This window comes from Cannabis sativa, chromosome X, assembly GCF_029168945.1.
Source record: "Cannabis sativa cultivar Pink pepper isolate KNU-18-1 chromosome X, ASM2916894v1, whole genome shotgun sequence".
Taxonomy (NCBI): Eukaryota; Viridiplantae; Streptophyta; class Magnoliopsida; order Rosales; family Cannabaceae; genus Cannabis; species Cannabis sativa.
In genome coordinates this window covers 32,443,400-32,462,286 of record NC_083610.1, presented here as the reverse complement: position 1 = coordinate 32,462,286, position 18,887 = coordinate 32,443,400, and the positions used below count along the sequence as shown (strand labels likewise).

At 38.5% G+C, this 18,887-nt stretch overlaps 1 protein-coding gene across 1 annotated transcript; it reads left to right on the top strand.

Moving 5' to 3' along the window:
* The first annotated feature begins 7,628 nt into the window (after positions 1 to 7,628).
* LOC133032124 (uncharacterized) lies at positions 7,629 to 12,079 on the top strand. The gene is made up of 4 exons (XM_061105968.1): positions 7,629 to 7,740; positions 9,767 to 10,846; positions 11,081 to 11,571; positions 11,681 to 12,079. The coding sequence occupies exons 1-4, from the start codon at positions 7,629 to 7,631 to the stop codon at positions 12,077 to 12,079; spliced, it is 2,082 nt and encodes a 693-aa protein (XP_060961951.1).
* The last annotated feature ends 6,808 nt before the right edge of the window (positions 12,080 to 18,887 follow it).

The window sequence follows — 18,887 nt, the reverse complement described above, 5'->3', positions numbered from 1 at the left end:
GAACAACCAAGATGTATCATGATGTGAAAGCTTTATACTGGTGGCCGGGTATGAAGAGGGATATTGTTGAATATGTGTCAAAATGCTTAACCTGTCAACAAATTAAAGCAGAACACCAAAGGTCGGCAGGTTTGCTTCAACCTCTAAAGATTCCTGAATGGAAATGGGAAGACATCACCATGGATTTTGTGGTGGGTTTACCCAGAACAGTAGGGTATTATGATTCTATTTGGATGATAGTGGATCGATATACGAAGTCCGCTCACTTTCTCCCGGTGAGGACAACGTATACAGTGGATCAATATGCTGATTTGTATATCAAGGAAATAGTTCGACTTCATGGTGCCCCAAAGTCGATAGTTTCAGATCGAGATCCAAAATTTACATCCAAATTTTGGGAAAGTTTACAGCAAGCAACGGGTACTAAGTTGAAATTCAAGATGCCTTTTCATCCTCAAACCGATGGTCAATCTGAAAGGACTATCCAGATACTTGAGGATATGTTGAGGGCATGTGTAATGGACTTTGAAGGTTCTTGGAACAAGTACCTACCTCTGATTGAGTTTTCTTATAACAATAGTTATCAGAGTACCATTGGCATGGCTCCGTATGAGATGCTTTATGGAAGGAAATGTCGATCACCTATTCACTGGGATGAGGCTAGTGAACGTAGGTACCTTGGACCTGAAGCTGTCCAAAGGACGAGCGAGCCTATTGAAAAGATTCGAGCTCGTATGCTTGCTTCCCAAAGTAGACAGAAAAGCTACGCAGATCCAAAGCGTAGAGATGTTGAATTCCAAGTTGGGGATTTTGTTTTTCTTCGGGTGTCCCCAATGAAAGGAATTCGAAGGTTCGGGAAGAAAGGAAAATTGAGTCCCAAATTTATTGGTCCATTTGAGATTCTTGAGAAAGTAGGTCAGGTAGCTTATCGGTTGGCTCTACCTCCTGCTTTATCTGGGGTTCATAATGTTTTTCATGTCTCGATGCTTCGAAAATATGTATCTGATACAACTCATATCTTAAGTTATGAAGACATTGAGCTTCAAACCGACCTGTCGTATGAAGAACAACCAGTACAGATCTTAGACAGGAAAGAAAAGGTGTTGCGAAACAAGACTATTCCACTAGTTAAAGTGTTGTGGCGGAACAGCAAAGTTGAAGAAGCGACTTGGGAGTTAGAGTCGCAGATGCGGGAGTTGTATCCCGAGCTTTTCAGGTAAATTTCGAGGACGAAATTCTTATAAGTGGGGGATAGTTGTAATATCCCAGAAAATAAATAATATTTAAATGGACATATTTTATTAAATATGTAATTACTTGGGAAATGAAGTAGGATTATGATCTTACTTAGGTAATTGTTGAGAAATTATTTAATGAAATACGTTATTTTGGGCCCGGCAATTGTGGAATTTTAGCTATGTGGTTAGCAATGTCACGACATTAAATGAAAGAATTATTTTGAGAATATCCCGGATTAAGTTAGAATTTTATTAGAATGTCGGATTGGGGAATTAGTAAAATTACCATAAATGCCCCTAGGTTATAATTTAAGTTTAGGTTTCTTTGAGGGGTAGATTAGTCATTTTTTATGTTTTTGACATTTTGACCTATGTATTTTGGTGGGCTGATTGTTATTAAAAGATAAAAAAAGAAAAAAAAAAAGAAAAGCAACCCTATTTAAGGTTACTTCCAAGGCAAGAAAACAAAAGATTCATAACATCAAACTTCTTTTTTTTTCTTCTCCTCTGCTGAACCCTAGAAGCAGCTGGGAACCAAGGAAAATTCATTGCATTTCTTCAATTTCCTGAGCTAATCTTAACCCTAGAAGCTAGCTAAGTGGAGGTATGATCCTTCTACTCTTCTCTTGATTTATTTTCTTGAGTTTAGTTTAGGTTTTGGTAAAGGTTTTCATGAATTCTGAGGTGGGGTATAACTGAGGGTAAGGTAGGTTCTTAGGGTTGAATTGAAACTTGTTTGAATGAAAATTGAGTGAGGTTAAGGGCTGTTCAATTGAATTGGTGTTGAAAGTGATGTTTAGTGCAAATTGTCAAGTGAGATGGTGATTTTGAGTTAAATGGTGAATTGTGATTAAATGATGTGTTGAATATGTTATACTTGGTATATTGAACTGTTCTGGAAATGCAATTTAGGTCTGAAATGGTTTTGGTTCGAGCTGGGGAAGAAAACCCAGAATTTTTCTGGTCGAAGAACCGGCCGACCGGATTGGTTGGTGTATCGAACCGGCCGACCTGACATAGGGGAAAATTTCTCGTGTTTTCTCTGAACCCTGTTTTGGCTCGGGGTTGAACCTAGTACCTGCCTTTGAATGATTTTGAGTTATTTGAATTATTTTAAAGTTGGTGAAGGCCAAGTCTAATCGGTTTTAAATTAGGGTTTTAATTCGAAATTTTAAGTTAAGGTATTTATTGTGTTTCAATTGTCGTGACATAGGACCGGGATTGCCTAGCTTGTTCTTCCACTCAGGTCGGCCATACTTTTGACTTCTGAATTAAGGTAAGAAAAGTGGTAAGCACCGTATGTGGTTAAAAACTAATGGATGAATGGAAGTGGCCTTAATTACTATCATGATGTTGATTAAAAGTTTATTAAGCGTAGGTTATGACCTAGGGATTGGAAACGGTTATTACCGTTATGAGTAATTACTCTTGAAACCGCGGTTAGGTTTCTTACTTATCGTTTGCTTTATCGGGCAACGATAGTGACATATTCAGCTCGTATGTGACGAGTGGTAAGAAAAGTGGTACTTTATTAAGTACCAGGAATGTGTGATGTTTAAAGGAATGCTTATTAATATTGAATAGTAAGTAAACATAATGGCATAAGATCAAGTTAATATTCACTTTTCTTCCAATTATTGTTTTGATTACTTTCTTGCTGAGTCTCTGTTACTCACGTGTGCTTTATGGTGCAGGTAAAGGGAAGGCTAAAGTTGAGCAACCATGAGTTTGTGGTCGCAGCAGCAATGTACATACCAGCCGTAGGCAACCCAGTTTACAGGATGCTCTATTTTGATTGTATTTTGGAAAATATAAAGCTTATGTTGTAAAATACTTTGAAACCAGTTTGTAAATATTTTGAAAACAGGGGGACCCCGTAATCCATGTTACTTATCTTTTGTTAAAAAGTTTAAAAGTTGAGTTTTAACTATCAAAATTTAATTACCCACACTTTTAGTATAATTACATCTTATATAATTATTGGTATTTTAAATAAATTGCACACACGTGGCGTCCCTGTTGGACAGGGCGTTACAACAGCTCACTAAAAGGAAGGTCAAGTCAGCACCTGAACAAACAAACACCCCAGCACTCAAACGGGGATTAAGTGACGAACCAGCTCCCTCTCAAGAGCTGGTCGGCCACCCCTGGGCGGCCCTATGGCTGACCAGCCTTGGGACAACACCATGACTGGCCAGCCTGGCCTCCATAGGGGCTTGGCTAGCCAAGGAGTGCACTGCAGGCTTTGCTGGACACTTCTACATGTGGACAACAGCTATGGGCTATGAATTGGGCCCTAAAAGCCCAACAAAATGGCTAAATAATATCTAGAATCAAGGACACTTTGGTCTTTTGTAAATATCTAACAAACTATACGAATACTAAGGGATTTGAGTGTAAACATAGGGTTTTAGGTCTCTTATATAAAGGCCTTAACCTTAGGCTTAAAACCTAAGTTGCCTCTAAGCTAGAAACCTACCTCTAAACTCCAAGTGTCTGATAAACTCTCTTTTTTTCTCATTTCCTCTGTCTCACGCGCCTACACTGGTACTTCTCAACACTTTAGTGTTGTCAGTATTAATTCATACCTTGTAATCCTAAGGGTACTATAGTAAATCCCAGCTATAGCGATCTGGATAGTAATTACCTCGGTATAAATACAACTAAAAGGAGAGTAGGTCATTACCTGCTATCACAAGGGCGTCGAACCTTTATAACAAATCTTATTGTCTATTTCTTTTCATTCTCATTTGTGCAAATATGTGGTAAGCATCGAATATGTACGACCCCACTATCGATTGATCACTTTTTGAGGTCAAAAGTTTGGTGCTTTTATTGAGATTGTGGATATCGTGATCTGATCAAACGTCATGGTGAACACAAGAAGGACTCCTGTCACACCATCTACATTTTTGGGTCTTCCACTCAGGTCGGCCATACAATTCAATTTTTTATTCAACTTATTTAGGATTATGCCACAATTCGAAGCTTTCCATTTTGTAGGCCTAAGATGAACTCCCAAGTATTTTAGAGGAAAGGAATCTTCTTCCATATGAATCATCTTAAGTATTTCTTGTTTGATATCCTATTTAACTCCTCTAAAGTAAATGAGAGACTTGGATTTATTCGCTGAAAGGCCTGGGGTTTCACAAAATTTCATGAAAGCATCAAAAACACTTTTCACTGACTTGGTATTACCTTTGCAAAAGATGATTAGATCATCTGCAAAATACAGATTTGTTAGTTTTAGGGATTTACAAAGGGGGTGAAAACCAAAGTCTTTACAGTTAGAGCTCTGAGCTAGCAATCTGGTTAGATACTCCATAATAAGAATAAAGAGAATGGGGAATATGGGATCTCCCTGACAAAGCCTTTTTTCTCCTTTGAAGGAACCCTGGAGCCTTCCATTCATAAGAAGCTTATAGCTAGTACCCTTCAGACAAACTAGAATCCAGTTAACAAATCTCGACGGGAAATAAAAGCTCTTTAGTAAATCAGCTAAAAAATTCCAATCAGCAGTATCATATGCCTTACTGAAATCAATTTTCATGATGCACCTAGCTGAAATATTCTTCTTTGTATACCCTTTGAGAAGGTCTTGGAAGATTAAGATGTTATGAGCAAGCAATCTATTCTTAATGAAGGCCCCCTGATTGCTCTAAACAAGATAAGGCAAGACTTTTGAAAGCCTTTCACAAAGCATTTTCGATATACACTTGTAGAGAGTGTTGCAACAAGCAATAAGCTTGTAGCCACTAGCATCTTTTGGGTTCTCAGTCTTAGGAATTAGAGAAATAATAGTTTCATTCAAAGACTTTGAAAGCTTACCTTCTTGAAAAAATTCTAGAATGGCTTAAGCAACTTCATCACCAATATCGTCCTAAAGGCCCTTGAAAAAACTAGAACCAAATCCATCTCACCCCAGGCTCTTATTCGAATGGATCCCAAACATTGCCTTCTTCACATCACCGTTATTGAACGGTCTTAATAAATTGACTTGCTATTGTACATTCAGAGTATTTCCCTGCTCAATGCGTTCAACACCAATCCTTCTAGTTGCTGAACTTTTTCTCCTCATAAATTTTTTAAAATAGTTTAGAAAATGCTCAACAACTTTATTGTAGTCATCAACCACTTCTTCATTAGATACGTACGTAATAATTCGATTCTCTACTTTTCTTTTTCTCATAAAAGCATAGAAGTATCCCGAGTTTTTTCTCCACATTTCAACCAGGTGATTTTACTCTACTGCTTGAGAAAACTAAAATAGCTCTTCGATAAAATAGTATACTCTTGTTGTTTAACCATCTCCTCCTATTGAAGCATTCAATCATTTGGGTTATTAGCAAGGTCCCCTTGGGCTGTATTATAATCTTCTTTCGATCTCCAATAATCATTCACAACATCTCCAACCACTTCTCTGTTAAATCTCTTCAAAACATGCTTAACTCAACAGTTTGTGGACGATTCCAATTAACCCTCCATTTTTTTATATAAATCTTTTCTCTATTAATAATTTTTATTTTATATAAAATTTATATCTTTAATTGTATTAAGTTTTGTTAATTTTTTTCTTCCAATTCATATTCTTAAAAACTATACCTATTAAAAAAAATTAAATTTTAAATATTATAACAAAAAATTTAAAATAAAAAAATATATGAAATTTTCTTAGAAAAAAAAAATATATATATATACATGATTTAGAAAAAAAAAAATATAAAAATAAAATATTGAAACTAACATAAAATAATGTGAGGAAAAATTTTAAAAAAAATATTAAGAGTAATTTTTAAAAATTATTTAATTTTTGTCTTTTAATAATGAGGTGTACTTAATATTGTATATACTGTAAATATAATTCTCCTTATTTATTTATTTACTTTTTTTGTGCTAAGTTGAGAAAATTCTCCTTCTAGTATATTTTCAACTTTTGGTACATTTTGATGTTGTGGGCTTGTGGCACGTTATATATAAAAAATTAAAACATATAATTTATTTTTGTAATTAAATATAGGGATAGTTTCAAAAATATGGGGAAAATGAACCATCTTATGATAAATATGGCAAGAAAACTAAATGCCACAAAATATGGCATTAATTAACCAACCAAACTACAAATATGGTTTTTTTTTAAAAAAAAAAAAAACCATAAAATAACTTAAAAACAGAAACTAATTTTAAATGAATGAAATTTATTATTTTTAACCATATATAAATAAAATTCTCTCTCTCTACACCGATTCTCTCTCTCTCTCTCTCTCTCTCTCTCTCTCTCTCTCTCTCTCTCTCTCTCTCTCTCTCTCTCTCTCTCTCTCCTGGGATTCTCTCTATCTCTCTCCTGCGATTCTCGATTCTCTCTTCTCTCTCTCCTGCGATTCTCTCTTCTCTCTCCTTCGATTCTAGCCTGCAATTCTCTTCTCCATCTTCTCTGATTCAATTCCTCTCTTCTCCATGCGCAAATTATTCCTCTGATTCAAACAACACTGACCAGAAAAACTCAGAAAATATAAAATTCAGCCATGGCCATACAGACAGAAGCAACCAACACCATCGGCACCTGAAAAGCAATGAAGCTCTCACCTTAAAGCAGAAAAAGAATTCTTAAGCTCAAAGCACCGATCAACCTGCACACACAAAATTCAATCAACAAATCAAGCCAACTCCGATCGTCCCTGTCAACAGCGATCAAAATAAAAAACAGGTACAATTATATAAATTATACTATGAATATTATAGGTATATATATACTGCAAAAGAAAAATACATCGAATATGTGCATTTCCAATTTAAACTTAAAAGAAAAAAAAAACTAGATTGAAATAAATTTCATACCAAAATTATATGATCATGCATTGCTTCATAATGAAATGTTCATACTTAATATAGATTTAGAGTATGAAGTTTCACAAACAAAAAACAAAAAGAAAACGAAAAATAAACATTATGAAAAATTTACTTTTAGACGTACACGCTCAAAAATGAAACGATTACTGAAAATTATGAATATAAAACCAGTTTCTAAATACATTATAAATTTTCACTAACAGTTTTTAAAATGATATTATCTGTTAAACATAAACAAATATAAAGTAATGTTAGAAACCAGTTTCTCAAATATATAGTAAAAAAAACACATATAATTTAAAAATAAATAAAAACAAAAAAAAAAAGAAACTGATTTCTTAATACATTGTATAAATTTTAACTAACAGTTTTTAAAATGATATTATCTGTTAAACATAAACAAATATAAAGTAATGTTGGAAACCAGTTTCTCAAATATATAGTGAAAAAACACATATAATTTTAAAACAAATAACAAAAAAAAAAAACGGTTTCTTAATACATTGTAATTTTTAACTAACAATTTTCAAATATTGTACAGGAATGGACTCAATAATGTGTGTGGTCAAATATGGAAGGCAATGGAAAGAGGATAAAAACTATGAAGACTACATAATGACTGGACTACTAATACCAACAAACTGTGATCTAAAAAGTTTGTTGGAATTAGTAAAGAATGAAATCAAATGCAACACAACAATAGAAATGCATTACTAGTTATGCCCAGACTCACCACCAATGAAAATAATTAGTGACAACTCACTGATGTTCTACTTGTTGGGTTTTGTGCCCTAAATAAAATTCATTTCAATATAATCAGATTTACTTATTAATAAAGATCAGAAATAGCATTTTATGTTGCATGGTTCACATGATTTATTTCATGATTATATATATAATGTATAAATTCTATTTAAGTCCAGAACATATGAATTTGTTAATGATTATAGTGTTGTCAGCACAGTGGAATATAATCTTGATTATATGTTCGAAAGTTTATTCCCTGATTTGTCAGTTCACTGGATTTAGACTGGCATGATAATCAGCGATATGTATTCTTACACCTTGGATAAGTGGTATGTCCTTTCTAGGGCATTGGCAAAGTTTACCAGTATCGGATGTATGGAGTATACATCGGAAGGGACCGATATTGAACTTTGATTAGATATATTAAAATTTACCGTAATATCTATTCAATTCAATATCACCCGTTGATCCTACATCAAATGATCTTAATCCTGATATGGTTAAGTTCGATCTCAAGAGTATTATACATGTTCTTTGATTTGTTAGTTAAGCCTACTTTTTGGTCAGGGTAATACGTACATTTTGGGAACATGATAGTATAATTGAGTGGGAGCGCTAACATAAATATGGAGTCTATAACTTCTATAGGAATTTAGAAGTGAAACGATGATATCCTTCGAGCTTGGCTAAACAGAGATAAATGGTTGAGATCTCATTTCACTTCGCTGAAATATCATTTATACAGAGCTAAGTGTTTTAAGGATAAAATATATTGAAGGTGTAACGGTAATTTAGTTCCTATTCAATGTAGATCATCTATTAGAGGGTCATTGATCAAATTAGGATTATAACAATAGATAATTAATAGCGTATCTATATCGTGGAACATATAGAGCATTCTATATGACTGAGAGTGCAATTCCAAGTTCTAAGTGTGGATTCAATAAGGAATTAATAAGTTAGGGAATTTACTTGGTAAATTCGGTTCGGCTTATTGGAAGCTCAGTTATATAGGCCCACGGTCCCCATACTAGTTGAGACCATACTGCTTGTAAGACTCAGTTAATTGATTTTGATTAATCAATTATAATTCTAAAATTAGACTATGTCTAGTTTATGAATTTTCACTAAGCAAGGGCAAAATTGTAAGAAAAGAGATTCTAGGTTTTATTTGTTAATTAAGAGACTTTGTATGTCTAATTAATAAATATATTAAATGACAATATTATTTAATAATTAATTTTTAGTTATTAAATAATTAGAATTGGCATTTAAATGGTTGAATTTGAAAATTGGCATTTTTGAGAAAATGAGATGCAGAAATGATAAAACAGCAAAATTGCATAAGTGAGGCCCATTATCCAAAGCCCATGGCCGGCCACACTTAATGGATTTTATCATTTATTTTTTCATTATTTTAATGCCAAATAATTTTAACTTAAACCTAGGTGGTTACCTATAAATAAATAGTGATGGCTCACATTCACACTTAACTCTGTCAGATGAAAGTTGAGCCTCCTATTCTATACATAGCCGCCACCCTCTTCTTCTCTTTTCTTCTTCTATTTTTCGAACCTTGAGTGAATGAGTGAGCGCCCACACACATCAAGTGGTATCTCAATCATAGCGTGGAAGATTGTGAAGAATCCAATCAGCAAGAAGGAGAATCAGCATCAAAGGAAGGAGAGAAAGAGGTCTAGGTTCAGATCTTGGTGATGCTCTGCTACAGAAAGGAATCAAGGGCTAGAGATCTGAACAGAAGGAGTCATTATATTCCCCTGCACCCAATGTAAGGTTTCCTAAACTTTATATGTGTTTATTTCATTGTTTTAGAATTCATATTAGGATGTTAATGAAACATACATGGTAGTAAATCTAGATCCTGGTAAAATATTTCCAACATTACTTACAACTGAGAAAGACACAAAATGCAGTTAGTGAGTCTCCACTCTGCATCACAACAGTAGACGAGACAAGACTCCAGGTCATTGCTCAACAAAAACCAGAAAGTGAATCTGTAAGACAAGATACAGATGTTCAGAAACTGATTTTACAAATAACCAACCAGCCAACATACGACTGTATGGAATACGATGATGAAACTTCAGAAATAAGCGAGGTACTTGCATTACCAAACATATTTCAAGTAGCTGATAGTGTTGCTGATTGTATCATCGAGAAAACACTAGAACAAAAAAGGAAAAGACAGGAAGAAGAAAGAGAAATAATAACAGATCATAAGGTTTTCAACATTGAAAAAGGACAGATCTACAAGGACAGAAAAATATTGAAGACTGCAGTGGGTTTTTTTGCTATGATTAACAATTTCCAGTTTAAAACCAAAAGATCTGAACCAAGAGAGTATATGGTGACTTGTGCAGATGACAACTGTAACTGGTTTCTGAGAGCTTCAAAGTTAAAGAGTACCTCAACATTCAAAGTAAGAAAATATGTCCAAGATCACAACTGCTCACTGGATATTGTAATGGGCGACCACAAGCAGGCAAACTGCAACATGATTGCAGAAATGATAAAAAAGAAATTTTTGTCAATCAAAAGAAATCACAGACCAAATGACATTATGATAGACATGATTGATGATTTTGGAGTGTCAATGAGCTACCAAAAAGCATGGAGAGCAAGAGAGAAAGCTTTGGAGTTGGCAAGAGGAAAGCAAGATGAATCTTATCAACAACTACCAAAATACCTGCACATGCTAAAAGTAGTAAATCCTGGAACAATTGCACAATTGGAAACCGATAAGAAGGATCGTTTCAAATATTTGTATCTAGCTTTTGCAAACTCCATAGAAGGTTGGAAACATTGCAGGCCAGTCATTGTAACCGACAGAACATTTTTAAAAACATCATTTGGAGGAACCCTATTCACAGCTTCTACAATGGATGCAAACAACAACATATTCATTCTAGCATTTGGGATAGGAGACTCAGAAAATGACTGCTCTTGGGAATGTTTCTTTACAAAACTAAGAGAAACATTCGAAGATAGAGAAGGTACACTATCGAAAAAACTGGTTTCCTTTAACGCAAATTCCATCTAAAAATTTAACTTCATACCTACTGATCTCAAACAAAAAAATAACAAAAACCAGAAACTAGTTTCCACAATAAAAAAAAAAATATTACGATTCCAAAAAAAGAAACAAAAAAAATTGATTAGGCTTCCAAAACATACCTATTGATCTTGTAAAAACTGGTTTCCGTGAACAAGTTTGACAATAATATCAGACAGGCATAAAAGTATAGAGAAGGCGGTGATCAATGTCTACCCAAACCACTTCCACGGAGCATGCATCTTCCACCTGCTAAACAACATCAAAACAAACTTTGGAGTGCATGGAGACGATCTGACCATAAACTTTGTAAAGGCAGCAAAGACGTACAATCTCACCTCATTTGAGAGATACATGGAAGAGATAGATAGAATCGACAAACGAATAAGACCATACCTTGAGAAAATTGGACATGAGGTTTGGACCAGGAGCCACTGCCCTACAATAAGGTACACAATGATGACTTCAAACATAGCAGAATCAATAAATTCGGTGATCCTAGCTGAAAGATCATTACCTATTACAACAATGATTGAGTGCTTTAGAAGCCTTGTACAAAAATGGGTGTGTAAAAATGGCAATGAAGCACATGGAATATTTACTGAAGTAGCATCAGATGCTGAAAAACTACTGAGAGACAATCTGCTTAAAGCAATGAAATACCAGGTACAATAACTAAATCATAAAAAATAACAGTTATTAAAAAACCTGTTTCTTGATCATCATGGAAAACCAGTTTCTGACACTTATCTTATATTTCAAAAAACAAAAACAGGTCATCGCAATCACAACAATCCAATACCAAGTAAAGGTGCAAGAAAAAGGTGATTTCACAATCAACATACTGGAAAGAACATGCAGCTGCAGAAGGTTCCAACTAGATGAGATACCATGCTCACATGCAATAGCTGTATTTGCAAAAAGAGGATTAAGAGCTTATGACTATGTTGCCGATTACTACAAAATAGCAACAATGAAGGCAACCTATGAAAGAACTGTACATCCTCTACCAAATGAAAGAGAATGGACTATACCTGAGAGCATAGAAAGAATAGTGTGGCCACCAAAATCAAGAAAACCAGCTAGAAGACCTAGAAAGAAAAGACTAAGATCAAAAGGAGAACCAAAAGTTGTCTTGAAATTCACAAGGTGCGGAAAAGTTGGCCACAACTGAAGAACGTGCAATAACCCACAGCTTTACAAACCTCCAAAACAGAATAACAAAAGCAACGAGTCAAAGAAGAATGATTGATCAGCTACAAGATAAATAGATATTTATTGACAGTTTTATAAAAACTGGTTTCTCAGCATTGAATAAAGTTGAACAGAAAATAATTTTTTCAAAAGGATACACACAACAACATTTTTACACTCTTGAATTTTTATCTGTTTACACAATCATTGTTTTAAAGATTTTTTCTTAATATCATATATTATTTTAAAAAGGTACATGAAAAATAATAAATTTTATAAAAACAAGAAACCAGTTATTGACAAAAGTAAACTAAAAAAAAATAATTGCCACTTACCAATAAATAAAAACACATAGTGCCATTGTTATCACCTACTGTTGACTTCGCTTTTAGCCAACGACAATGAGTCTTTTGATAAGCGATAAATGATATGTCGTAATAAGAATACGTAATAAAGCAAATAATAATAATAAGAAGACATCGAAATTTTATAGAGGTTCAGCCCTGAGCAGTTCGGTAATAGCCTAATCCTCGTTAGTTGTATTGACTTAAGAATAAGGAAGAAGATTCCTTTTCTTATAGCTCTTACAATAATATCTCTGAATATATAATTCTTAGATAGCCTTAGCTTATAGCGTTTCGGCGTATGATCACTGTTATACAGTTTCGATCAATCTCCTTTTTTTCGTCCTCCTTGCCAAGTGAACATTCCTCACAATTTATAGGGCAGGAAACTTGAGGAGAGGAGTTTCCTCTCTCGTTACAAAGCGCATAAACACAAAGATCGTGGGATCATTGCTGAATGCTAGGATCGTGGGATTGAGGTCGTATACACCGATAGTGGAATCGTGTGTATGCCATATCCACGCAAGTTGATCCCTGAGTTATACGGATTGAGCTGGTGACTCACGAAATGCTTGGCCGAATTCGTTAAGTGTTGCTCATTCTGCACGACTCGTTGAGTATTCCATTATGGACATGCCAGCGAGGCATCCTACTCGGCATGTTGATCTGACCAGGTGCTCTAAGTTGATGCCACGTGTCACCATTCTTGTGATGCCACGTCAGAGTGCCAATTTTGGGATAACATTTGACCACCAAGTCTGTGCGGGACCTCTGAGGTTGCGTATAGACTTATTCCGAGCTGGCTCTGCCTTGGAAGGGGACACGTGTCGAGCATGACCGTTCGAGACTCGATGTGAAGCTGACTGGGCGTCCCTTCGGTTTTTGGCTAATTAATGCTCTGACAATTAATATTTTGAAAATCTAAATTTCTCTCTCCACGGCTGACGGTTACACTCGATTATTTTGATTTCCCATATTTGCTTTCAAGGCGGGAAGTCGAGGCGTCTAAGGTTCCTTTACGTACAGTTACCCTTTTACCTATAAATACTTGGAGTACTGGCACATTTCCTCATTTCATCACCCTTCGTTGTTAAGCAAACTTCAGAGCAAAAAGAGAGAGTTTTCAGGCTTCAAAGTTGCTGAAGAGTTTATAGACGATTTCAGGCTTGCTTGAATCCGGACACTTGAATCTTTGAGTAAGTTTTTGAATCCCTTTATGTTTTTCCTTTGCATGCTTGTGCTTTTGAATGTATCTATGCTGTAGAAAGAACACTATAGGAAACCCTAGGGTTTGAGACTTCTGCGACTCTTCTTTTTCCATGTCCTTGCGTTAGCTTTCAGTCGTAAGGCTTCTTTTAGAACTGCATTGCGTCTGTTTTTCATTCTGCTTTCTTTAAGCTTCATGAACTTTTTTGCCCTAACTCAAGAAAAACTTTCTGACTTCTTGAGTTTAGACTTTTCTTCGAACATGGCTGTTCTTTAATCTGTTGGGTACTCCTGGTCGGCATATTTGCTTGTTTTTTCGCTTGATACTCCGTCCAACACTCATCTTGCGTGTTGTCTTTTGTAGATGAACCTTGGTGAGTCTTGGGAGCCTGAGCATCAAATCGACCAGGAACTGCTTCAACTTCTGCCCGAAGTCCACTCTCGTCTTCGTGCTAACCCTTCTTCTAATTCCCTACCCAGCCATAGAATGATGGCTTGTACGGAGAAAACTACGCGTTTGGCTGACGCTTTTGATCCCCAGGTGGCTCGGCTTGCCACCCTGCCCGACGCCAAACAGGATTTGGCGGTCCCAATGGAGGAGGACCGTGAGGGGGACGCTGAAGTCCAGGAGGTTGAGGAACTGGACGAGGCACGTCCGAGCAGCCCTCCCGCTGCTGAGGGAGAGGAGGAGATTGAACCCCCAAACTATGGGGAGTACAATGAGGCTGGGCAACCAGTTGATGCTGGCGGGGACGTCCTGGTTGCAGGCGTTGACTACGTCACCGAGGAGCTTGCTGAGGCGGTTCCTCATCGGAGGCAGGGTGCCTTGGGCGCTAGATGGGTGAGTCCTCTGTCCAAGATTTCGGAGGCACGCCTCCGCACTCTCGACCAGGACGGATACCTGGGCGAGCTGGACTGCTTCATTCCCGCCCACGACAATCGCACTTCAAACCCTAGTGAGGGGATGTGCACCTGGTCGGGGGCTCATGGCCAGCAAGGGGCGTTGATGCCCTTGCATAAGTACTTCTGGGATGTGGCGGACTTCTTCGGCCTCTGCCCGGCCCAGATCACTCCCAAGGGCATTAAGTATTTGTCTGCCCTCTTCGTCCTCTACACTTCTCAGGGATGGGGTGCTCCTTCTCCCCATGAGGTCGCTTGGTTATACGATCTGAAGTCTACCCCCAAGCAAGGCAGGTCGGGGTATTTTTACTTCTCTCAGCCAGGATTCAAGTGGTTGAGCGGGACGGACAACAAGGCCATAAGCAAAATAGGGCGTTTTGTTGATTAGTACTTCATGGTGAAGGATCCGAACATCACCCGGACTCGGTTTCAGCAGATTCTGACAAATCACCGTCCTCCCCTTACTCTTACCCTTAGGGATAGGGCTCAGAAGCTTGCCTGGTTGCCGGCGGAAGACAGGGATATTATCCAGTTGACCTCTGATGCAAATTTGGTGCAGTACGGGCTTTACCCTGAGGACTTTTCTTCTAAGTCCGTGACGGGGAAGAAGAGGAAGTCTGCTACTGCTCGGCCTGAACGAGCTCATCAGGAGGATGAGTTGATTCAACTGAAGCGTGAAGCTAAGTTGAAGGGTGGTGTTCGGGCAAAGCAGTATGCTCAGGAGTCCATGAATTCTGAAGATGAGGCCGAGGCTGAGGCTGAGCAGGTGGCTCCTTTGAGGAGGAAGAAGAAACTCTCGGCCACGCCCAGGCCCGTGGAACACGGCATTCGCATAAAGGAGCCCATTTCACCTGTTCAGCCATCCCATCCTTATGCTGGAAAAGGGAAGGTCGTTATGGCTGAGATAAAGTCGATGTCAGGTGATGATGGACTTCTGACTTTCTGGGCGGGCAGTCACTCTGCGCTTTACTTCTTTTTCAGCTTCTTGGCTTCCGTACTTTGTATTTTTTGTTGGTTTTTGCTAACCATGCTGTTTTTGCTTTGTGCAGACATGTCTCAGCAGATGATGGACGCCTTAAGGAAGAGGATGAGCGGAGGCTCTAGTGCTTCCCCTCCGTCCAAGAAGTCCAAGGTCGGAGAGGGGTCTTCAGAGAAGAGGCCTTCTGGAGAGGTCATTGACCTTTCTGAGGAGCTGGCTGCTGCAAATCCTTCTACTCCCCAATCTACCAAGTCTAAGGAGTCTGAGCCACCAGCATCTGGGTCCGAACTGGTCAGGAGGGTTCTTGAGCGGATGCAGGCACCATCTCTACCCATGCCCGTGCTGCCTGAGGTCAAGAAGGGCAGGGAGGTGATGGCTCATCACATGAACCAGCTGGTTCCTGAGGTCGGTGAGCAGCTGGCTGGTGCGGACCACTCATCTCTGGATGTGTTGGTGGGCGAAGTCTTGCAGGAGCTTACCAGGGTTAGTCTTTTCTTTTCGACACTTCCCTTTTAGCTTTTCATACTTAGCTTCATATGCTGACCTTTTCCTTTGTGCAGGCTGGTTTGAAGCTGGGTTATGCTTACTCCCGGGCTAAATCTGCTGCTTCTAAGAGTACAGCTCTGTCCGACACCTTGAGGGCGGAGGCGGACTTGTCCAAGAAGGAAGCTGAGGAGGCCAGGGCGGAGACTGCAGCTGTTCGCCATGAGTTGGGTGAGGCCAACAAGAAGCTTTTTGCCGCTGAGAAGAAGGTCACCATGCTGACAAAGGACCTCGAGGCTGCTGATCGCTTTGAGGAAACCATCGAGTCTTTATCTGCTGATGTTGATCGTCTTCAAGATGAAAGGACTTCTCTGCGGTAGGTCCTCCTTCGGCTGAAGGATGATAAGGATGCTCAGACGGTCGAGGCGAACCGCTTGAGGGAGAAGGTTGATGCTTTGGAGACTGCCGGCCTCGAGCTCTTCTTTGATTTTTGGAAGGCTAATCCCCAGGCCAACTTCGACTACTTAGGTGACGCCAAGGAAATGTACCTCAAGTACTGCGCGGCCCAAGTTGCCTATGGTGGGAAAGAGGTGGCTGCTTCAACTTCCGGCCAAGCTTCTGACCAGGCTGCTGATGCTTCTCTCGCTCAAACAACAGATCCTCCTGCTCCAGTCGGCTCAGAAGAACCAAATCCAGAGCCTGGGACTCCAGCTGTTTGAACATTGATCTTTTTATCCCTCCTGTTTATATATATTATATATGGCCGTAAGGCCTTTAAGACATCATGATCGGCCAAGCGGTCTTTAAACTTGGAATTAATTTTCATTTTTTGGACAACGGGCTGACCAGGCTTTGCTCTTGTTATCCTTAATGAATTTCATTCTCTATTTATAATTGCAGTGCAATTGTTTTTGTTTTATGTTTACCAGATGCTTTGTACATGTATAGGTGCCCCCCAAGTGACCGAACAGACGTATGACTCTTGGTCACTTGTCTTTGCAAATATATTACTTTTTTGTTCGGTGTTTTGGGTTCGACTGAACCTTTTGTACGCACTCTAGGTAAATTATAATCATGCTGATTTTTTTGACTCAATAGAATTGGAAATACTATCTTTATTCTTTTATTGATCGAAAATGTATTTGTTACCGTAGTAACTTACATCAGAGCTAGTGATCCAATGGATCTTTTTAGCTTAACATGGCATAAAATAAATAAGAAACTGTACTTTAAAGTGGTCTACCCGACCTGAGTACTTTTGTTTCTAAAACCTTTGCGCGGAGTCCGCCCAAGAGGCCATTCACTTATAGCGAATGTTCAATAGTACTTTAATGTGGTCTACCCGACCTGAGTACTTTGAAATGGTCTATTTGACCTGAGTACTTTGAAGTGGTCTACCCGACCTGAGTACTCATTGGTAGTATTTCCTTAAATGTTCTCCATTCCAGTATCGTGGTACTAAAATGAGTTGCATTTTTTTGTCATACTTACCAAGTTTGTATGCTCCGGAGTCGAGAACTTCGACCACCTGATAAGGTCCTTCCCAGTTGGGTCCCAGTACACCTGACGTGCTGTCTTTGGTGTTTAGGAATACCCTTCTTAGGACCATATCTCCCACAAAGAATTTCCGAGCTTTCACTTGTTTGTTGAAATACCGAGCTACTTTTTGTTGATGAGCTACCAACTTTAAGTTTGCAGTTGTTCGTTTTTCTTCGATTTCATCAAGTGATTCTGCAAGGAGTATGTGATTGGTACCTTGATCGTACGTCAACCTTCTGTGGGATGGTGGTTCGAGTTCGACGGGCAGCATAGCTTCATAACCGTACGCCATTGAGAATGGTGTCTGACCGGTTGCTGTTTTTTCCATTGTACGGTATGACCATAGAACTTCGGGGAGTTCTTCCGGCCAATTTCCTTTGGCATCTTTGAGCTTCTTCTTTAGTGTGTCCTTCAGGGTCTTGTTGACTGCTTCAACTTGACCATTTGCTTGTGGATGTGCCACTGCGGAGAAGCTTTTGATGATGCCATGGTTCGCGCAGAAATCAGTGAAAGATTGACTGTGCAACTGCTTGCCGTTGTCCGAGACTATTTTGTACGGTAGTCCGAACCGGCATATGATGTTCTTCACTATAAAGTCTTGAACCTTCTTTGATGTGATAGTTGCAAGTGGTTCGGCTTCAGTCCACTTTGTAAAGTAGTCGACTGCTACCACTGCGTACTGCACTCCACCTTTACCTTTAGGTAATTGCCCGATTAGGTCAAATCTCTAGATGGTAAAGGGCCACGGACTATGCATCTGCTTCAGCTCGTTGGGCGGAGCTCTTGGTATCTTTGAAAATCTCTGGCATTCGTCGCACTTCTTTACGTAGGCTTTCAAATCTTCAATCATTGTCGGCCAGAAGTAGCCTTGCCTTAGCATTTTCTTTGATAAGCTCTGTCCGGCTGCATGATTTCTGCAGAATCCATCGTGAACTTCATATAGAAGCCGTGCAGCTTCATTTGGTGTGACGCAGCTGAGTAAGGGCATTGAGAATCCTCTTCTGTACATGATCCCGTCTACGATGATGTACCGTGCTGCCTTTCTTCTCATTTTTCGAGCTTCATTTCGGTTATCTGGGAGTTCCTCAGAGTTAAGATAGGCTGCTATTGGCGTCATCCAGTTCAGAGATGTATCGATCATTTCGATTTCTTCCGTGCCTGTGATGCTAGGCTCTTCAGGAAACTGGATCGCGACCAGGTTCGCCTTGTCACTTATATTGCTGCTCGCCAAACGGGCTAGCGCATCTGTAGTTGTATTTTCCTCTCTTGGAATCTACTTGAGGCTGTAGCTTTTGAACTGTGCGAGCAGATCATGTATTTTGCTCGGATATGCTATC